Source organism: Apis florea, unplaced genomic scaffold, assembly GCF_048593485.1.
Source record: "Apis florea isolate Af1SG1 unplaced genomic scaffold, ASM4859348v1 contig_2190_pilon, whole genome shotgun sequence".
Lineage (NCBI taxonomy): Eukaryota > Metazoa > Arthropoda > Insecta > Hymenoptera > Apidae > Apis > Apis florea.
This window is the reverse complement of record NW_028256541.1, coordinates 2,713,596-2,737,777: the sequence shown is the minus strand read 5'-3', so window position 1 is coordinate 2,737,777 and position 24,182 is coordinate 2,713,596. Positions and strand designations below refer to the sequence as shown.

General features: G+C 30.0%; 1 protein-coding gene across 1 annotated transcript; it reads right to left on the bottom strand.

Annotated features, from left to right (window-relative positions):
• Nucleotides 1-795: 795 nt before the first annotated feature.
• On the bottom strand, nt 796-4,434 carry LOC100868941 (trypsin-1). Its single transcript, XM_086915847.1, has 5 exons — nt 4,364-4,434; nt 3,405-3,561; nt 2,440-2,578; nt 1,501-1,608; nt 796-1,181 (listed from the first exon to the last, which is right to left on the bottom strand). Exons 1-5 carry the CDS (start codon nt 4,407-4,409, stop codon nt 885-887), a joined length of 747 nt encoding a protein of 248 aa, XP_086771973.1. The 5' UTR covers nt 4,410-4,434; the 3' UTR covers nt 796-884.
• Nucleotides 4,435-24,182: the final 19,748 nt, after the last annotated feature.

Here is a 24,182-nt window from a genome sequence, read left to right as displayed (position 1 = left end):
ATTATCTTCACACATTATTTTCATTTTGATTAAATTAAATTAAAAGATTTAGAAGATTATAGAGGATTAAAGAATTGATTAAAACAATTTTTTTTTTTTTTTCGTTTTATTCACAATATTATTTCGAAGAATCTTCGAAATTACTTCTCGAATATAATTTTATAAATTTTCCATTTTTCATTATAATAATATTCGTGATATACTTTTCTAACAAATGATATTAGAAATTGAAAGTTAATAAAGTAAGAAGATAGAACGATATTTCAAAGAATTTCAATGTGGAAACAAATCAAAGTAATAGTTACTTCGATCTGAGTTATTCACCTGGATAAATTGTTGGAGAAAGTTTGCGGTATATCAAATTGCGGTATCAAATGTAGCCAGACGTAAAAATCAGTTCACGATTAAAGAAATATCGTATCGTTAATCCGTCGTCAAAATATCGAATTCATCTTTTACGAAACTATCTCTATTGTCTTTGCTTTATAATCATGACAAATTATTTCTATAACTTGACAACTGCAATTACACCGAATAATATTTGTTGTGTGAAAAAATGTGCCAGCGAAAGTTAAGCAATATCTAAAACACGATTATTAATGTTATTCATAAATTGATGAATATTCCAGCATTTCTTATTTTTTTATACAAATATAATTGTCAATAATTGAATACTGACAATTGATAAAAATTTCATGAATAATATTTACTCACAATATATTTCACATTTTTAATGATACAAAGGAGATGAAGGATTACAAATAAAATGCTACATTGAATGTAAAACATTCGTTATTTCTTTGCAATTATAATTATTTATTATAATTACAATTATTATACATATTACAATTATATCGGAATAAAAATATTATAATATATCATATTTATATACCAGTGTTACTCTTAATCCAAGACACAAGATTAGCCACGTTCGTATAAACGCCAGGATATTTTGGCTGAGCACATCCATAGCCCCATGACACGATACCGTAGAGGGTTCCTCTAGCCACCATAGGACCACCAGAATCACCTTGACAAGAATCCTTTCCACCTTCGGTATAACCGGCGCATACCATCCTATCGGTGATTGTATTGTAATTCTTGTAAGCAGCTTGGCATTGAGATCTGCTTACTATGGGAATCGATACTTTCATCAAATGTGTCGAAGTCGATCCACCTTGCTGTAATAGATATCGTATATGAGTTTTGAGAAATGAATTTTATTGAATTTTAAAATAAAAAATACGACGTCCATTCATTAAAAAATGGATTGTAACTCCAATATAATTCACAAATATTTCATATTATAAATTAAATATTGAGTAATAAAGTTGTATGAAAGTAAATTAAAAGCTGGAATAAGGAATTTGGGATTAAAATTTGCGATTAAATTTCTCAACTGATTGACAAATCGTGAATAATTTTTCAAGTAAAAATGTGTTTTATCTGTTTTCGATATGTTCGAGATAAAATAAAATAATGATAAAATGACTCATTTACCTTAATTGCGCCCCAGCCAGTTACGGTCACCATCGTTCCAGCATTTGGTTCTGAGGTGGCGAGTTTTACAGGTTGGACATTTGAATTCAATTGTATGCTACCATTAATCTGGATCAGAATTTTCGTAATTTCAAAATTTCCATTAATTTCAACTTCAACTTCTTTGTCGTTCTTTCATATAATTAAAGTGATATATGGCACATGATTGAAAAAATTTTTTAACATTAAAATATTGTATTTTATTACTGATGTCATTGTAGAGATAAGATTATAATTATAAATTATCGTATAAATTATCAGCATTATTAATATCGGATGATTGATATTTTTAATTTTTTCTCTAGATGAACGATAAATAGAGAAATATTAAGATAAGCAATGCATACATGCATTATTAAACTAATTTCATTCATAATTGTCTTCATAATTTAATCACAAACAAATACTTTTAATTGTGATATGTTCGGAAATTTATATATATATATATATTTTTACATATATTAATACACGACATTAATGTAGAATATTATACATCATCATGTGCCTTTTCTTTTTAATGAGAGTACACAAAAGGATAATATTAAATTAATTTTCCTTTCGAATATCATATTATAATTTAAAATTTAAATATTAACACTGAATTATGCGGCGATCCTCACTTCTTAAAATACATTTTAAGCATGAAAAAATATTTAAAATATATCGTTTAAATTAATAAACAAATCTGAGAACTCTCAAACAGTAAAATCTTAAAATATTTCTTAAAAATAAATATAATAAATTCTAAAACTAAAAATTAAAACAAAAAGTTATATTATTACATTAGATTTTAAAAATATTATATTATCATATAATATATCGTATAAATACATTATAAATATTAAAGACATATTAATATTGCTATTATAATATTATCATATGTCTTTATTTTTCACATACCTCTAAAACAGCCACATCGTAGTCAATAGTTTTAGAATTATATTTAGGATGTACAATGACCCTTTTTACGGTGTAGCGAGTGCCTTGGTTTTTATAGTTGCTACCTGCTCGTAGGCTGTATCGATTAGCAGATGATGATCTGTAATTGATGAAACAAATCAAAATGTCAATGATTTGTAGTATTTTCTATATACATTTTCTTCATACACGAAATGCACATTAATAATAAATATGCGTATCGTGTTTAACGATCTTATTATTATTACATAATGGAAATCGGGATGGAATGCGAGCCACAAGACCAATTTAATATCGCGGTAATTTTTATAATTATAATCGTGAATCAATAAACATTCCGATCCCTAGATGACAATATATATGATATCTAACGAGATTCAATTATTCGAAAGAGAATTTGAAAAATGATTATAAAAGTTTAACGTGTCACAATTATAATAAAATATTTTGAAATATAATTATCGATTATTAATTCTCGAATCGTCGACTAAAAATCATTTTTGACTCATATTTGAGTTACAGATGTCATTTGTATAGTCAGAAAGAAAAATTATACTGAATAAAAATTAACACTATCAAAAGTATTTTCTTTGTGCGGAATGCAAATAAATGTTCATAAAAGAACTTTGAATTCTGGATTATTTTAATACTTGCGATAGCAATGTTGTGTTATTCTTTTATAAAATTCTGTTCAATTTTCTCTTTTTTGTAAATATTTCGATTTTACAAAATATCGAAAATAAAATTTATATAAATAGAATTTCATAAAATTATAATATTAAAACAAGATCTCATTGCTTCTCACAATATATATAATAATTTTGAATAATGAATTTTAATATGAGTTATTAAAAGATCTATATACCAGTAAAGTAATGCAAAATTATAAATATTCACTGATATTCACAAATTTCTTAACACTGTTAACTTTTCGTATTTGTTATTACGTCACACAATGAGCCGCAGTGATGACCCATTGAGAACTGAGCACTGAAGCACCACAAATGTGGCCGGTAGTTTGTAAACTGAGCTGGTAAGGATGTTGACTTATCTCGGCCTCGGTTCCTCCGACGATTTGAGGGTCTGGTGGAAATAACCTGTAACCTATCAAATTAATACAATAAGATACGAGTCTTTTAATATCGATCGATCGTTTCAAAATCGCCAAATAAAAATGTTTTAGAAAAACAATTTTAAAATTTCAAAATTTATCAATTTATTCTTTTCTATTTCGTTCTTTTGTTACACACAGCAACTATATGTATCTCTACATAGATTAAAAAAAGTGTATTTTCGTTATGAAGTTTATGATAGTAAATTAATATAAAATAAAGAAAATACCGATATTTTTTCAAAGCACTTTTAAAATTTCAATCCAATGTTTAATTTTAATTAGCTCGCATTTCTTTTAAAATTAACAAATTATAATAAAAATCGGAGTAGAATTATTTATAAATGAATCAATATCCGATGAAAAATTATCGATATTTTAAATTATTATAATTTTGTAAAAAAAATATCGTATGATTTTATTTCAAATAAAATATCGAATCAATCTTATTTTAAATTGTGAAATTTTTCATAATCCTGAATTCGATTTTTCCAGATATTTTTATATCATGTAACAAATAGAAAAGATATATTTTTCTTCATAAAAATTTGAAAAACATTGAAAAATTATTTTCATGACTGAATCTACAAGAAAATTTAAATCTTAAATCTTCTTTTTGTAATGATCCTTCAAAACGTACGATTCTTTTCGCCAAGTTATTGAACTTTGAATATTAGAATTGAACGACGAAAATTCAAAAAAATGTAAAATTTTTGATTAATATTCTTTATTGTGTATAATATTTTTCGACAATCGTATAGAAAAAATAAAAAAATCACTTTTACTTCTACTTACCGAAGGATTCGGTGAAGAAAAAAATAACTACAATATATCGAAACATCTTGATATCACACTAAGAAATAGAATGCAAAACGCATAGAAGAAGCATTTTATAGGCAAACGATATCGCGAAATAAAAGATGTCTGATAATACGCAAAAAATATGATAGGATTTTTTTCAATGCTTTTCTCGATAAGAAATTTTCAATGATTTCGCTACAACATATACCTGTGTGCATTTTCTGATGAGTTTTTTCTTGATAGATTGCTGAAAAAATTGAAAATTAAAATTGATAGAAAATTTTCCTTCTATTTTTTTTTTATCCTTTCTTTTTTTTTTCGTAAGTTATTAATTAGAAACTCTAATAATTAAAGAAACTCTAACGAACAAGAAGAAATATAAAGAAGAGATTTTGTTTTTAATTTTCGTCATTTTTTACTAAGTTTCAAAAAATTTTTTAGAAATTTCAAATTTGAAGTTTCTAATACGTTTATCTGAAATATTTTCCATTATCTTACATTAGAATGTTATATTAGATTCTTCTAGAGTTTATACTTTTAATATGAATTGAATTGATATGAATATGTGATAAAAAGTAAGATGCAAGTAAGAAGAGAAACAAAACTATAGATATTCTGTAAAAATTATGTGATACCAAATAATAAAAAAATATTAAATAGGTTTATATCGATGTCTTTGTTAATATCTACGTACATTCATATAGAAAGATAGAGTTTATTCCATCTGAATTAACACAAAATTCAGTATTAAATTTTCTTTTTAACACTTCACGATGAACTTTCGTTACGAATCTCTTACTTGTATGTCAAAGAGAACGTGTGAACATCAAACGGTTTCATGCTCTCAAAACAGATTAAAGTGATCTTACTTCAACAACTGAAGTGCAATTTTAATTTAAAGCGAATTTTGACTTTGATATATATATCGCGTACATTTTTTTCTTTGTTTCTTTTGTAATTATTTCTTTTTAGTAATTCGACGTCGAATATGCATTGATAAAATAACGAATAAATCGCTTGTAATCAAAAAACCAGGTTAATTAAAGAAAACTATATATATTAGTAATATCGATGATTAAAATTTTTAAAAATCTATATGCTTTTGTTAAAAGACTATAATAATACCACTGATTGATTATACTGTCTCTTAACAATGTACATGTCTTTTCCCACAATAGAAATAAAATTTAATTTAAAATCGATGTTAAACGTTCATAATGTTTTAAATATTGAAATAAAATTGGAAATACTTAAGAAATTAGAAAGTGAGAATATAAAATTTGCAAAAGTATATAACATTTGAAAATATACAAGCATTGCCATTAAAAAACAAATGGATAAAATGGACAATTACTTGCAAATTTTATATTATTTTATACTTATGCTAAAAAATGTGCGCAATTTGGCAGTTGAAAGAGAAATATCTAATTTTATAATAGGAATCATTTTTTATATTATCATATCAATTGCGTTATAAGCGTATTTTTATTAAAATTTAATACAATTCGGATAATAAATCCTGTAAATTATAAATTGTCGATTTCAGAACAGAATCAGAAAAACGTTGTTAAATAATTTCTATATAAACGGAATTAATTATATTCTAGATATTTATACAAAAAGATTCATCGTATCTTTATGAATATAATTAATTACAAGACAATGGAATCCAAATAAATACATGTTAATTTTAATATTTCACAAACTTTCGCGATGATTTAAAAAAATTTTCGCAGAATTAACCCTTCGATACGAATTTATTAGAACGATTAATTATTGTAAATCTTCTTCAAACATCAGTCTAATTCGTCTAAATTTACAATCGTAACTGCATATTATTAGCAACCGGGGACCGATCGCGCGTTTGCGACCGATCGTTAGAATTTGAAGGCTAATTGCACACGTTGATTTACACATTTTGTCAGCAAATATATGGATCGCTTGTCCCGCGATTAAACATCGAGAATTCAGGATTCAAATGGAATAAAGGGGAACCGTGTCACACCGGTGGGTATTAGTTCGTAACAATTCTAAAAGTCAATTGTATAATTTGTCCACTTTGGGAACTTTGTTGCTCACTTTGTCATTAAATCCCGAAATTGCGACTCGAGCAAAATTACTTATGTTTTTTTTATTAACCATCTCGATCGGACGTTACATTTTTTTTTTCCCTCGATAAAACATCAATTAACATCGATTTCAACATTTCTTGCAGATAAAAATCTCATTGATTCACCAATATTAGCTGGCATATCACTTTATTTATCTTATTTTATTTCGTTTTGATGAAAAAGAAACATTGATTTCAACATTTTCGCGGATAAAAGTCTTGGATGATTGGAATTAAATACGTAGTCTTTGTTTCTTTGGATATTTTAATTAATTGTTTTTACAATGTTTCAAAGCTTCGACTAAATTATACCAACTCTATCTCTTAGGATTCTTAAGCTTAATTTTAGCTTTCTATCTCTTTAACATCTTTTACGCCATCTTTTCTTCTTATCTTCCGCTATTACTGAAACACCGAACGTGATTATCGTTCATTACATTTCCACAGGTGTTCCGTGTCTAGTGTAGTTCACCAGATTTAATTACCATAATGGTATCCAAGAAAAGGAGCAAAACGAACGGATCTAGATTTCTTCAAAAGCTTATCCTTATCCTTATCCTCGAGAAGAAACAGATTTTCGTTTATCAATTGTTCAAAGATGGTTCACGCAAAGACAGTAATATGTTTTACAAGCGAGAACAACTAATACTGAACAATTGTATCTTTCTTAATCCCTTAATATATCGTTTTAATCTTTTGTTAACGATATCCAAATTTTTTCATTGAACAATAGCAATATAATAATAAGATTTCTCGTAATGTTATCACAATAATTTATTGTTCATACGTTATTAATCATATATATTTAATATATATATCTGATAAAAAACTAATTAAATTGATGATAAAAAAATTTTAATAAACGAAAATTCTTGGAAATATGAAGATAGTTTTTCACATAGAAAAAGATTTCCTTTTCCTTTAATTACAATTTTGAAATCGATTTAGATTATGATTGTAATTATTTTGATATTATTTAATTAATTGTAGTACAAATAGAAAATAAAAATTCGACAAACTATATATATATGTGTATGTATCATATGTACATTGGTTTGATCAAATATAGATATACAAAAAATTAAAAATACATTAGGCAAAATTTTTTAAATATTTCAAATTGATAACTCTGGATTTTTACAATTTTATGATTAGATAAAATATATTCTTCCTATATAATTAAAGATAACAACTTTGTATGAAAACGAATATTTTGTTTAAAAAATCTATATTAAGCAGAAACATTTAAAAAGAAATATTTCTTCTCCTAAGAAAAAAAAAAGGAATATTTTCTTCTATTAATGAGATTGGAAAATATAATAAAAATCAAATTCGTTTGATTGTTCTCGCCTCATCTCATTAACCATCCAACAAATGAAAAGGAAAAAGAAAATTAGGAAAATTAGTTTTCAACAATGGCGATCGAGCAATTTTCGAATTCCGCCCGGAAGCTCGATCAGTTCCTCCCCCATTGACGTTTCGATCGTGAAAACTTTTAATCCGTAAAGAGAAAGGAATCGCGCGAATCTCTCATAGCTTTACAAGCAAAGATTCCATCGACATCGTCTGGTTCATTGCTAATTAATTAGTTTTCGATCAGACCGACTTTCGAATGGATGATCCGGTTTCTCTCTTCCTTTTTTTTTCTTTTTTTTTTTTCCCCTCTTCTTCTTCACTGATAACCCCTCTTAATCCGCGGTGGAACTTCCCTAATAGAAATTCTTGCTGCGATTATTTCACCGGTGGAACGAGTTAAAAGCCAGACTTACGGTCGAGCGGAACGAGTCGCGCGTCTAGCGGAAACGGAACGAAGAGACGAGGGATGTTCGACCTTTAAGGAAACACTTTCGAAAGTTTGCGTTGAAAGCAGAAGTAGCTGGTTGAGATGGTTCTTAGTTGCTTTTGCTACGTTTGTTTTTAGAGCGCGTTTCACCAGTCGGTTGAGAACTGTTGAGTGGTGGGCTTAGAGACTTCCTACTTTTAGGTATTTTGATACTTGGTTGTTTACCGATCGCTTTACTTAAGATAATATCTAATTTAACCGTAATCGTGATTCGAAATGGTGCATATGCTTTCGAAATATTCGTATATTTAATTGTTCACATTCGCTTGATTTTCATAATCAACGAAGTCGCGTGAAAATGTATTTCTTGTACGATATTTATTTATTTCACTGTATGTAAGTGCAATATCTTTATAAATAGATTACTTTAATTGTTTTTAAAATTATAGTAAAAAAAAAATCAGAAACTTTCAAAAATAAAATAAAGTAAGATCAGACGCATACTTCAAAACAAAATACATAAATCAATAAGTTTTTGTTCACAGATATTGCAATATGAAGTAAATTGCAATATGATAATTAAATGCATACTACTTGATAAAACTTTTTAACATAAAAATATCTTGCTCCAATTTTGAGGCACAGTAATACGAATATAGCGTTATTAAAGTATTATACTGAAAAAGCCAATGAAGATATTTATAGATTTGATTTTTCTTCTTCTTTTTTTCAATCCAAATTAATAAAGGCAATCTTTCAATATTAAAAAATTGAGAGAAACGTCAGATCAGATTAGGGAGAAAAAAAACATTCTCTAAATTTTAAACGACTGATATTGGAATTTTTTTTTAATTTTATTTTCAACGAAGCTCAACTCGGGTCAAAATCCCACTAAATATATTTTCCATCGAGAAAATGGATTTGGCTTGCTCGCATAGCAATATCTTTAAGATTTAGCAAACCGTGCCGGATCAAATGTAATACCACGACCGCACGACAGCAGGCAGCGTTGTCTACTTATACACCATATTTCGAGGATTGTTACGACGGGGTGAAAGAGTAGCACGACAGGCTGTGCACTCGCCGACATCGGCCGCCATCGTCGATTAACATATAAATCAAATCTCCGCCGGTGCAGAATCCACCCTTCCAATCCCCCTCTGCTGGATTTTGCTGATCCTGCGTAAGATACGTGTCCCCGCCAGCCTGTGCTCATCCTTGGGAATCGAGTGCAACTTTCGTTCCACTCGTTGAGAACCCGAAACTAGTCCCGATACAACCTCCCCAAAACTTCTCTCAGATTCTCGTTGCCCTGATTGAATATGTCATCGAGAGGAAACCAACTGTCTGTCAAAGAATCGAAACGACTTTCGCGCGAAACTTCTTTCGAGCAACTTGCCCGTGTCGAGCGATTGTAAAAAGAAATATGACTCGGTTTTTTCACTTTTTTTTTTTTTTTTTTTTTAACTTCGTCGAGCGAATCATTTTCAAAATCGTGAACAATTTGGAAAAGAGAATGGAATTTTTAATATAATTTGATGAATTTGTATTAAACGAGTATTTTAATATTTGATAAGGGATTTTTCAAAGATGAAATTTGAGCAAAACTCGAATATAGTTGGTTAAAAAGAAATAATCGTTTCACAAATGAACTGCTTCTATTTAAAATAAAAAGATTCGAGAATGAAGGATTTTTAACTGGAATGAGCATAGTTATATTATAATGATAAAAAAAAATTGAAAAATAGACGTCGAAAGCTCGAAGAGACACCACTGAAATAACAACATTACATATCGTCAAACGATGATTCAAGATGTCAAAATGAAAGCAAAGAGGTTTAAAACGAAATTGTCAATATTGGCGAAAATCGAGAGGGTTAAAGCTATTGATATCGAAGTTGTGAGAATTTCCCGATAGCTCGAAACGAGAATCGACAAAAAAATTGGCAGTGCAATTCGAACGGAAGGAAAAGGATGCACCACGGTTCGTTTCTTTTTCCCTGGCAAGATGTGTGACCAAGTCGTAAGTCCACGTGAAAGGGCTAACGAGTGCAATCCTGAAAGAGTCTAGTTCTTCGTCTAACCGCTTTTTCCCTTGCTGCTTCCTACTACCACTTCCTGTTTCTCCTCCTCCTCCCTGAAGTCTGTCTTCCCTCCGTTCCGTTTACTCATCTTTGACCGTTTTCATTCGTCGAGCAACTTCGTCTACTGATTGTCAATATCGAAGATTTCAACGTGATTGCTACAGAACAGTTGCCATCATATAATTTCATTTCAACGTCAACCAAGACCGAGTTTTATCGACGAGAAAAAAATTTGTTATATTTTTCTTATATAAAAATAAATATTTGAATTCTTCTAAGATCTGAAATAATTTTATACAATAATATTTATTAGATTTACTTGCATAAACAAGCTCGCTTCGTGTAATCCAGAATATATCGATTAAAAATTCGTGCCCATCTAAAACTTGAAACGTTATACATTATTCTTTCGTACTATAATTTCAAATATTTCTTCCTCTCATCTCCAACTCGCTCGTTTCTCCATCTCTAAGTGACCCATTGACGTAATCATCGTTCAACGATCAAAGAGTTTAAAGCGGTAATTTTATTCAAACTTTCACGAGTAAATATTTAAATTTTCGCAACACTTTTTGAATCGAAGAAAGGTGAGAAGAGATAGCTCTTGAAAATCAACGCGTTGCAAATCATCTTCGCCTAATTTGAAGAGAGAATCGTACGAAAGGATAATTAAATAATAAGTCAGTTTAAAATGGAATTACACCATCTGACAGACACGTGATCGTACATAAAAGCTTTCTTGACACAAATTGTCAAATTGCTATAACAATCGCGTATATAAGAACGCGTAATATTGGATCTGGAGCCGGATACATAATTAGCTTCTGCGATTGTACCAAAGTCTTCGAAGGTGCGAGGATTATCGTGAACCTGATTGCGCTCGAGCTTTGTGCCGCAATTTGGATTTTCCACTCCCGCCTCCGCCCACTTCCGCTTCCTGCCTCGATGAGACTGTGCAATACTTCCGAAGCGTCGTACAGACTGAACTTCCTTCCTTATTAAACTGTCCAATAAATTGAATAATGAAACGACGAGCGGGGAAACCATGAGATTTCGTCGTAATTTCAATCTTCTTGGATTGACGGATAAAAGACGAAATAGCAACAATTTGACTTTAAAAAAAAAAAATAGCGATTTATTAATATCGTTATTTTATTTCATTTGCTGTTAAGTTATATCATTGGTCTTGTATGAATTATTATTCCGCGATAGATTCCATGTTGCGAGATTATTTCTAGAATATACTTGACAAGAGGTTCTCTATCTCAGGATCCCTAACACTTGCAGGATCCATTTAACGTAACAATCCTCTTAGTTCGTAGGTTTGATTGAAATCAAGATCACTTAGATGTCTAGTATCTCAGGATCTTCTCTGCATTGGGATCAACTTGGCACCAGTGGTATGGATATCTTTGATTCCAAAACACTATCTAACCAAATGATACTCTTGATACCATAACACTTCCAGAATATCCTCCAACATCTTTTAATAAAGTCTTTTCATAAATTTCTTTTAATAAATTTCTCCGGTATTATTGTTATTATCTTTTTGATTCTATTAATCTTTTTTTTAAAAATTCCTCTCCCGCTGAATAAATTATTCACGAGGCATATATTATTCGTTAAATACTGTGATCAAGATCAAATAAACACGGCGTGCAGCTGCACGCGTGGCGCAGCTTGTTGCTAAAGTTTAAACAGAGTTTAAGATTCAAACTCTTATTTTGCGGTGCATCTGTTCCACAAAAGACAGAGGGAATTTATTACATTCGCAAACTCGAGTCTCTGTGCGAGATGCATACTATTTTCCCTCCAACACGTACAAGCCCTAATACGTGAACGTCATAAAAAGCGTAACGGTGAAGTAAAGTAAAAAAGAAAAAAGAAAAAGAAACGAGATACCGGCTTCGTTCGTTGTTGTAAAAAAATAAAAGAGAAAGAAAGAAAAACTTGTGAATAATAAAGCGACTTGAAAAATTGATCCCATGCCAAGTCGCCTCTCGCCCATTTCATTATATTAATCGAAAAATCGATCAATTGATTAATTCATTTTGTCTTAATCTCTGTTTAATTCTTTTCCAAAAAAAAAAAAATTTTTTTCGTTTGATAAATTAAAAAAAATCACAATTCTCTTTCTATACGTTATAATCAATATCCTTGCATCTTAAAGAATAATAATAAAAAAAAAAAAAACTGAATTACTGAAACGTCAATATCGTGTTATTAGAAACAAAGGAGAAGGTCGCGAAATGTATCCAAGAAAAGTAAACGGAAACGAATATCCGAAACGTCACTGATTATTAAAAGCGGAAGAAAAGGGGAGCGGGGGAGAGGGGAAACACTGGTGAATATATCGTTTCAGAAACGGGAGAAACTTTGCGGCAAACTTGGCGTTCGAGGCGCGATACGAAAATTACACGACGAAATAATAAATCAAAGGCAGGAGAAACGGCGGAATGGAGAATGGTTGATGGCGCGGAGAGGGATGCGGGAGCAGGATGAAAAAAGGAAGCGTGGAACGTGTCGCCTGTAGGTGAAAGGAGTTGCGTCAAGGGAAATAGTAAGTTTACGGGCGGTGTGCTCGCAGAGGCGGACGAAAAGTTCCGGGAAAACAATGACAAAATAAAACGGCGTAACGTATGTACCCACGTTGCGCGAGGAGAGCCTTGGGCGTTTCTTCCATCCCTCTCCTCTCCAACGTGTCCCGCTTTTATGCAACCCTTTCTCTCCCCAGGAATGTTGGCAGTAGCAGGCCAGGGAGGGGAGGGTATAGAAATTGTAAGTAAAATTCAACGACGAGAGGTACGCGAGGATAGAATGGTTGAAAAGATCTGAAGTCAAGTTTCGGGGGGGGGGGGTAATTCGTAACTGAAAATACCCCTTCAAATTCAGTTTCCGTGACGGGAAAGCGTGCTCGGCGTTCCGTGCTCCCTGTCAAACTGTCAAAGGGATAAATGCTTCGTCCCTTTGTCGCCCGTTTGAATTTTCTTCAATTTGATTAGCGCTCGAACGGATTAAGGATGATACGTGAGAGATATTATTGAGATTCGATGAGGTCAGGCTATTCTATGTTTCGTTTCTCGGGTTCAAAAGAGGTTGGTTTTGCGAGTGGTGGTATAGAATATGTAAATAAAGCTGTCAGTTATAATTAGGGAACATTGCAAGTGTGATAAATTCAAATTCGATTAAAAAGTTTATCTTTTTTCTTTCTTCTCTTCTCTCTCTCTCTCTCTCTCTCTCTCTCTCTCTCTCTCTCTCTCGCGAATCTTTTTCACTTGAAACGGGTTTTCTTGGCTATTATTGATTAGCAAATGAAAAATATGCATGGTATCGAGGAGTACGTAATTTCCGAATAATTTTTTGATAGATGGTCATATTAATTTTGTTTTTTTTTTTGTTCTTTTTAGAACGTTTTAAGATTCGTACAATGGTGTAGTTTGTGTATTTTTTATCCATCTAGCAACTTGTAATTTCCAAAATGTATTATTCAAAAGGAGAAATAGATGATCGATATGGTTTACATTTGTATCGAATGTTGCCAAATTAGGAGAGAAACAATTTTGTGAAAGATTTTCTTTATTTCTTAAAAATAAATTATTTTGATCTTGAATAACTTTCAGTCATGGGCTAATCATTAAATAAAAATTATATCATTCTGTTTAAAAAAATAAAATTGACCGTGTTCATCAATCAAAAAACTAATTGCATTAAATTATCTTGCACCCTCGACACAATGCAAATTTTTTTTCATTATCAGCCTTTTTTAAATACTTTATATATTAATTAGAAAAAAAAATGACAAAATTAGATAAATTAATTTCACGATCGATATGAATATCGATATGTATGATTTGAATATTCGATTCGCAATAAGAAGATAATCTTATCGATCTCGTAACGTCTCAACACGATTGTTAGCTTATTTACACCGTGAATGATTAAAGCGAGTAGTTCACAATACAGCCTCTGGCTCTGGTACGCTAAAACAATACGTTATTGTAAGTACAACAGCCTTCGTTACATCTCGCCCCCGAGCAATCAGCTTTCACATTTCTGTTTCACGTATTGTCCGTCGTACGCCACACATATTTATGTCGGAATTTTTTTTTAAATGCGCTATGTACGCAACAAGCGTTACTTTCTCTCTCTATTACTGTCTACACGAACTTTTTTTACGGTCGAGCATGATCGTAAGGAAAGTGAAATCAAAGCAAAGCGTAAATTATAGAATTTGATCGTCTCTTTCGGTGTTCAGTTCAGCAAAACTTCATATTTTTGTACAATTTTATATCTTTAATTACTTAACAATCGTGCGATTCTTCGTGCGAATCTTTCTTCAATTTGTTGTTAAGTCTCATTGTCAATTACATTCGTTCAAAATTAATCGAATCTTTTACTAATATTTTTTTGTATATGATCATATTTGTATCGATTGCATCTATCGATAAATTAGCAACATTGATTCCTTTATAAATAGGTAAAAATATTCGGCTAATGTATCGAGATCTTGTTGAAATCGTTTAAAACAAACATCGTTTTTCAACGATGAGATCTCGAAGAAATATTTAAAGAAAAAGACATTTAAACCAATGTCTAATGCAAATGTTGCAAACGAAGTATCTTATGTATTATATTAATTATTAAAGCTTTGAACAACGATCCATTTTTCCACCTGAAAAGAACATTTCTCGACAATTTCCCTCTTCGCAACTTGTAAAGATTCTCACGCACATCGCCGTTGAAACAAAGAAAGTAGGTAGAAAAATCGATGAAATTATACATAAATAACGAAGACATAGTCTCTTCGAGAGCGTTGATTTACCTGATTTACCGTTAACATAATTTAATATGTTCTCGTCGTATAATTTTTCCTCGAAGAATTTCTTTTCACTCGAAGAAAATAATCTAATTCGTGAGAAATCTCTTCGCAAACAATTATTAAGTAGAATATACTATCAAGTAGAAGATATAGAATTTCTCAAATATATGTTTCCCACAAATTTCTCAATAAATAGCGATATATTATGAAAAAAATAACAATTTTCTCACTAATAAAATTAATGACGAATACAAAGAAAATAAAATAAAATATAATAATATTGAATAATTATTTACAAAAAAGTACCATCTTTCGATCTTGATGATTTTTTATAATATCTTGTCAAGATTATACCGAATACCATTTAACTTGGCAATCGTTGTTCATTAAAATGTTATTAACAAAAATGTTTCTTCAAAAGTTACTTTAGATTAAACAAGTTTTAATTAGATTTTACTACGGACAATTGATGGTCTCATGGTGGTCAGATTAAGAAAACTAGTTCAAAAAATGCAAACCATTAAATCGACTAAATCAGTTAAACGAGTTTTTACTTAATTTTAATTTCGAGTGGAATTAAACATAGAATTAACACGCGAAACAAAAATTTAATTTCTAATTTCATTGTTTAGATTGACAAACAATGTGATAAAAAAAATCACGTGTATGGTATATTTTTGTAAATATTCATCCAATACTTCCAGAAGAAATGTAACGATGAATGATAAAAAAGGAGACAATAAAAGAGTTTTTAAAAATTTTCAAAATTTCGGTACCTTTAATAATAAGAAACCCCGTAATTGGGGGAGGCACGATGACAAAGGAGCTTTCGTCGGGTGCAAGCCGTATAGTCCACTTTATAGTCCACGACAACGAGAGGGCATTGGAACGACGAACGACACGTATAACTACGGAATTCCTGGTAGCTTGGTCGCATAACGGAATTTCTACTCTTTCCCGCAACTGGGATGTCGCGACGCGTCGTAACGACCAGGTAAACTTTTAATACGGAATTCCTCACGCGGAGGCGCCACTGCGCTGATACGCTCTTGCTCAACGCAAATGGACAGGGAATTAACTTGGCTTAAACTTGGACCAACATAATAATTAAAATGGCCGCCCCTCCCCCGATGTGTCTCTTCTTAAAACGGATTAGAAACGCTTTATACGCGAATCGAAGAATTAAAAAATAGGGGATGCAGGAGAAAGAAAGTAGCGAAACGAGGATCTAAGAGATGTACTTTATTAAAATACAAAAGAATTATTAAAATACAAAAAGAATTATTGCATTCTTATTTTCAAGCTTTTATTTTTTTTTTTTATTTTATTCCACGTTTAATTTTCATTCTATCTTCTGAATTGAATGGGAAGATACCACTAAATTGATTCATTTTAAACTTACTAAATGATAAGAAATGTTATATTATTAGGATTTAATTAATTAGGCATAATAAATATTAACAAAATTACAACTAATATAGATAGGATTATTGTTTGTTAAAATTAACTAAAATAATATATAATAGAATGAATATAATGATATGTAAATATTTTTCCAAAATCTATACATGTATATTATTATTGAAATATCAAGAGGTTCAATTATTCGTTCAAATTAATTTAATCTAATAGAAATTACAGAAACAAACAATTATAAAATTTGACGTATATAAATGTAATTAATAATATTTCTATTTATTTATATCGATATCCAAGCACCAAATTAAAAGTTTATGATTTATTACAAATCTTTCTCTTCGAAAGATTTTCAAATTCAGCTAAATCATTCGTATTTACAATCGATATTTCAAGCTTGGAATTTTATTATTAATAAAATCAAAAATTTAATAATAACTTTGACTTCTTTGACATAAGTATTAAAGTAGTGATTACTTTATATCGTGATTATTGGAGACAGAAAATACACTTTCTTTAAACACTATCAAGTAAATTCTCTCTTTGTATCGTATAAAGAGTTAATGTCTTAAGTTAAGTTTTTAATGCCTTGGGATAGTCAACAGAACTGGTCGTTAACCAAATATATTCGCAGAGACCTGAATAATTTCCGCGTTTAAACTTTGCGTACTACGAAATTTAGACTTTTATGGCCATTTTGGTATATGAGCTAACCCCTACTTTTTGGCGTATTCGTTGAAATCCTATTTAGAAACTGATTCGTACGAAGACAGATATCATATTTATTATCGTGTCGCATAATATTCGTGCATACAATCATTATTTATTACCGCCGCATTATCCGAATTTAAGCCGGGAATGTTGTTTTGAGACGTTGAGCTTTGCCAAGATTCCATTTTATATTATACAAGCGAAAGAGAAACTAAATTGCATTCGTATATAATTCATAGTGTAGACATTCTATCGAGAATTGCATTTGCATTCTATAGTAGCCTCGATTAACCAAACATCGTTTTTTAAGATTTAATAACACGACTCGATATCTTTCATTATCCAATTTCTTTTTGCCTCGATGAAATTTCTCTTCAAAAAAGATTTTTTACCGTGGCTGGTAAAAACAAGTACCATTTTTCATTTAAAAAATTTAGACAATTTCTTCTAGTAATTATTTTTAAAAAAAAGGTAATTAAAAAAATTATCATTCTTCGATGATTTTTTAATATGTTTACTTGATAGTTGTTATTTATTAAAAAGTTATTAGCAAAAATATCTCTTCGAAACGATTTAGATTAGATTATATCAGATTAAGTTCTATTTTAGAATTAACATAAATTGATGATTTCTAATTTATAGTAGGTTTGATATCGATTTAAGTAAGATTAATAACTTTTTAATGATTTTAATAAACAACGACTACCAAATAAATCTTTTTTTTTTTTTACAATATTTCAATATTCAATATGCGATGATGTTGACAACATATTAAAAAATCATTGAGATCGGATGATATTTTTTTTGTAAATATTTGTTGACCATTAAATAATAAATCTCTGTGTATTATTTAAACACAGAAAAAAATAAAAACAATGTTTTCATTGATTTTTCATAAAAAAAATTTATAATACTTTATTTTATCGTTACGAAATATGTTTTTAATCATTTCTCTATATCATTTCCTATTGTATCATAAAAATTTGTTTAATAGATAAAAAATTATTTATAAAATTTATAAAATTCGCGTTATAGAATCAACGAAGACCGCAAATATATGCACAATTATACAAATCCAATAGTACATGCTACTCATAATTTGCTTTGCGTAATTGACAATTGAGATTTTGATACATTTATGCCTCTTTAACTCGAATTTAACCAGATGTGTAAATGTATGAACGCAGAAATTCTCAGAGGTAAATATGCAATCCATCTAGCTTTCCAAACTTGTCTAAATATCCTCAGAAATTAACGGATTTCACGTTACGAGTAGTCAAAACACGCGTACATTTTATCAAAACATTTAAAGATGAAATGAGCAAAATGAAGGGGCTGTAAATTAAGAATGCTTTTTAAATTAAAAAATTCTTTAACGATCGTTTAACGATCATTAAAAACTTTAATCCCTTTTAATTTTAATACGAATCAAATACATGTATCAAACATTTAATCATCTATTTAATGACTATCTACTTTGTTATTATTCGAAAGATAATTTCCACATAATTCAACGTTCTCTCTCTTCTTTTACGATTTACGAGAATGCTTCCAAAATATATCTCGAGGCAAAAGTCGAGGCGGACGATTAATAATAATAAGAGAAGCGCGGAAATACCGAGGAGGAACGAACTGAACAGACCTGAACGACAAGGTTATTGTTAAAATGCAAGAGGGTTGTAAGGTGTTATCAATAGTAGCCGGGCAATTCTCGGCGGAATTACTGCATCCACTGTATATACCGTACTCCATTTCCGAGTACAAGGCCTCTGGGAGGTAACCAGCAGGTTGACCCGAAGCTCACGGAACCGGATGGCTAGCCGCGAGCCAGTGCCCGCATCCGGCCAACCAGACTCCTCTCGATAAGGTTCGAGTTTCTGAACTTACACGCTCCGCTTTTCTATTACTAGCTGCCAAATGAATTTCAACCGACCGTGACCAGCACGGTACACCTGTAATTACACCACCCATCACGTACACAAACACTCGAATCGATGGCTTGCAGTGCTTGTGCTTCATCCGATTTCGATATATGGGAAATATTTTGTTACGCTTTAATTTGTTTTTTTTTTTTATTCTATTTTTTTCTTTTATTATCTTTTTTTTTTTTTCACCGTTTCCGATTCAGTTAAAAATCCGATCGCTCCGACTCTTTTTTTCTTCTTTTTCAAACCTTCTACCATTAGATAAATATTGTTGGACAAAGTGTGTAATCACAATTGTGACTTGATTGAATTATGTGAAATTGATTAGTGATTAATAAGTAAATTTTTATTAAAAATGAATATGAAATGATTATGATTAGTTGTAATGATATGATCGATAATTAAAAGTAATTGTAATTAGTGATTAAATGTGTAATCAGAATTTAAATCGATTAAACACGATTATAAGTGAGATAAAATGAAATTAATGATAGTTAAAAAAATCCTAATATATTAATATTGGAAATTTTAATGACGTGTTGAGTCTGATAAAGTATCTTATTTTTCCATTATTCAGGATGTGATGGGATAAGTATAGTTCACTCTCATATACAAAATATTCGTTCGTTATATAAATTCAGAATAGTAATTGATAATTCATTATTTAAGATTATGATTAATACTCTGATTTTAAGATATGAAAATCATAATTATTTCTGATAATTAATATAATGTTTTGATAAAATTAAATTAACGAACGATATTATGTTTAATATATTCAGTAATAAAATTGAAAAGCAGAAACATTTTTTATGATAAATCAGATGTTCAGTTAACATCCAATCGAATGCAAAATGGAGAAAGAAAGTGATCAGCAATTGTGCAAATTAATGAATACAATACGAGCATTGAACGATGATAATTAACAAAGTGTCGATTTAAAATGAAATTTTATATGAAACATTTGAACGAGAGCAATAATGATCACAAATCATTATTTTCACTCCGAATTCCTTCCAGTGGAATTTTGACAGAGAGATATAATCAATTTTAATCACAATTGAATATTATCTATTTATAAAATTCATTTAGATATCGTAGCATTATTACGTTGATTTATTAACTATATCGCTATTTTTCAATATATCAATTTTAAATCATGTATCGGTAAAAATTTCAATCATTTTTTTAATAAATAATTCATCAAAAATCATTCGATACTTTTTCTTTTTTATATTCCATAAAATCAAAATCAATTTTTGACAATATATAATATATATAGAATTCTTATATTTAATGATAAGAGAAGAAATATATATAAACAAATTTAAATTTTATTATTACATATCATTTTAGTCTGCAATAAATTTCCAAATAGCAAATTTTCATCATCGTTACATTGTTGTAAAACTGAATTTATATTATATAATTAAACACTTTATATGGCAGATTAAACAACTTTTTAAAGGAATAAAAAGCAAAATTTTCTGCAAATATAATATTTTATTACGTAGCAGTTCACATAGAGGAAAATGTAACATATTACAATATATAAAGAACGTGTAGAACAATTTTCTTTAATACAATTATCTTGTATACATGAGTTTTATAAAATTTAAATTAAAATAACTCTTAAATTAATAATTTGTCATTATTTATAAGTGAATTAGTAATTTTTTATTAGGAATAATAGTCTTATTAGTATATTTAAAATTTACAATTACTATAATTCATGCATCTCAATATACAGTTACAGATTATTAGCCTGTTAAGATTCATTTAACTGAAAGTGTTCATAAAATATACATAGGATTGTATATAAATATTATTAATAAAATATTTGAATAAGAGAATTCTACTGTGATATGCATATGCATAAATATCCATAGTTTATCGATATAAATTCATCCGGATTAACGAACGAATTAAGTAACGAGTAACTAAATTAATTACTGACAATATTACGAGCATTATCATATACATCACATCGAAAATTGTAGATCATAGATTACCCGCTCAAATTGATCGTGACACTCACTATGACATTATGACAGATATATCTGCTCGATAAAATCCATCACTCTGGCCCAAAATCAAATTCATTCGTTTGCAATAGTATGATCTAACGTACGAATATATGTACATACTCGATTAATTATTATCATTTCAATTCACCATATTATAAGTTTCAGGAAATCGATTTAGAAGAAAATTTCGACACAGAAAATTCCTCGAAATTATTTCGATAAAAACAGTCTCTGAAAAATAAAAATCACTATAAATTTTACCGCTCCAAAACTAAAACTAAAAAACTAGGAGCAAATATTCGAACGTGACTATTTCGAATTAAAAAATGAAAGTTTTACCTTTAAAATCGTTAAAATTATAATTTCGATTTTCATTCGAAATGGATATCTCGACTTGGATCAAATCCAATCGCCGTGATTGGGGGAAAAATGGCCGAGTATCGAGAACGATTCGACAAGAAAGAACGGCCGCGTAATGGTATTTTCGCGCGGAATGTCGCCCCCTCGGATGCATCGCGTGCAATTATCTCCCTTCGGTTGGCGAGGTAATCAGAACCGCGGTAATTACCACGCTCAGTAGTGCCGCGAGTTGCGAGTCGGAGGTCGGGGACCGTAAAATGGGTTGGCTCGCGCGAAGACAAGCAGGGAGGCAGTGAAAGGGTGAAGACACAGAGGCAGAACGTGTTGGAAGAGGCCACGTGGAAATAGAAAGGGCGGATTCAATGTAAACAGTGGAACGAGAATTCGTGTACGATGTTCGCATTGTTCGAGTGCTTATTTTGAGATGTTCCATTCCGTGAACGATACGCACATATTTCAAGAATTTGCAACGTTTCGATTTCTCGATATTTTTGATGGGGCAAATTTAGTCATGTTTGTGTGAATATAGTTACGTGCTCGTCGATGATTGATACACTTTGCGCTATGTGTATAATGCGAGAGTTACGTAAAAGTTACGAGTATATATCGTTGAAAAGTTTTCATTTTCATTCGTACTTTTCGACGATTGTTGGAGAGATATTCAGTAAATGATATAAGATATAACGTAATCTTGAATCTAATTAATTAGACGTGTAAATACTATGACAAGTAGATTCGTATACAGATATCTATTGTAGTCACTGTACAAATATTTTAACTGTTACTTTATCATTTATAATTTATAAGTAAATCGTTTAAAATTATTACTGCTTATTACTTTTTAAGTAAAATTATAATACATGTAAATCTTGGAAGTGACGAAATGCTTAAATTGATTTTAGTGAACCAAGTAATTATATTAGACACTTTCAAACTCGATGAAAATGAAGCGTACTTAAAAATCTATATTTAACTTATATTTATTCCACTTATTTCTAAGAATAGAGATCCGTTTAAATTGCATCACCCAAATATCCTGTATTTTCCACAAACCTTTACGATCTTTTAAATCCACGATCGATAAGTAGCACACGGTTATTCACTTTATACGGATAAATTAAAACTAAATAAATATTGAATATTATTCTCGACTGTATAAACATGAAATTTCGCAATGATCCCCCCGACAAATCGTATTAACTTCGATACTTTCGAAAACATTAACGTACCGTTATCGAACCGTTAATGAAAAAAAAAGGGAACGTGTGTAAATCTTTCGTTTCAATCGTTTCTGGCAAACACCCTTTCGAAATTTCGAAAGTGTACAGAAAGCGATAAACGTCAAAAAAGGGCGTGTTATTGGGCCCTGTTGAAAGGATAATCCTTTAGCGATCGCGGCTGCATTTGGCACAACTTGTGCAAACATATTTACCCGTGACTCGTAATTTGCATTTTAATTACTCATTGCCAGCTCAAATATTGCGGGGTTCGTTATGTGGCGGAGTGTAGGTTTCACTCGGACCGCGTCATATCCGCTAGCGGCCAACCCACGGAAACAACAATTTTACCCCATAGAATCCGTTCGATTTCGACGTTTCGATATTTCGATACGCGAACGTGCGGATAGCCAGATTTTTTTTTCCCTCTTTCATAAAACGTGGAAGAAGATTTTTCCTTGCGCATAGAAGAAAAAGATTTTAAATAAAATGATAAAATATTCCATCCTAGCTTCTTCCATATCTACCTTCTCTTTTCTATTTTTCTTTCTTCGGTACAAGTGTTGCCGCCATCAGTGTGCACAGCTGTTTTTGATTTCATGCATTCTTCGTTTTTCAACTATTTTCCGTACTTATTAAAAAATCGATATTCGCCACACTTTGCAATCCATTTTTTGCGCATTTATTGAATGCGTTAAAGTGAATTGATTGAATTTTTATGTTATTAGACGGTAGGTCATTTATTTTAAAAGGGAAACAACAGGTGTCGCATGGTATCTGATTGAAATTGATCCATCTAAATTAATACTACGAAGAATTTACGATTATTGATCAGTTAAAAAGTAGTCCAGTTAACAGAAACTATATCGATAATTGATACATAATAATTTTGGTTAAATTGACGAATAATCAATAATCTCCTCTAAAATTGAAATATCAAATATCCGAACCATTGATTAAATTCTTTTTTATATAATAATGATTTAAAAAAGAATTATATATGTTTCCGAAGAACAATAAATTTATAAGTTTTTTCATACAAAATCATTTAAAAGTATAATGATATTGGTTTTAGTAATTATAAAACCAATATCATTATAATTTTTATATAAAATAATCTTTAAATAATCTTTAATAAAATTTGCAGCATTAAGAACATTCAGTTACATTGTTATTATTATTATTATTCTACGAATAAAAATTAATCAAATTCTCATATATATACGTATACTTACAATATTATCTATATGTGTGTACCATTATCCCATAGTCAGCATCATCCTATTTTTGTTACATAAACGTTATTATGGAATCTCAGAGATCTCCCCCAAAAATTCAATTTTATCAAGCTTATTCCTAAT

Excerpts from the sequence above, each read along its gene's own strand:
- LOC100868941 (XM_086915847.1), bottom strand. The coding sequence starts at position 4,409 with ATGTTTCGATATATTGTAGTTATTTTTTTCTTCACCGAATCCTTCG. Across the intron at positions 2,579-3,404 it reads ACTGCGGCTCATTGTGTGAC|ATCATCATCTGCTAATCGAT; the intron begins GTAATAACAAAT and ends CATCAATTACAG. Across the intron at positions 1,609-2,439 it reads ACGATGTGGCTGTTTTAGAG|ATTAATGGTAGCATACAATT; the intron begins GTATGTGAAAAA and ends ATTCTGATCCAG.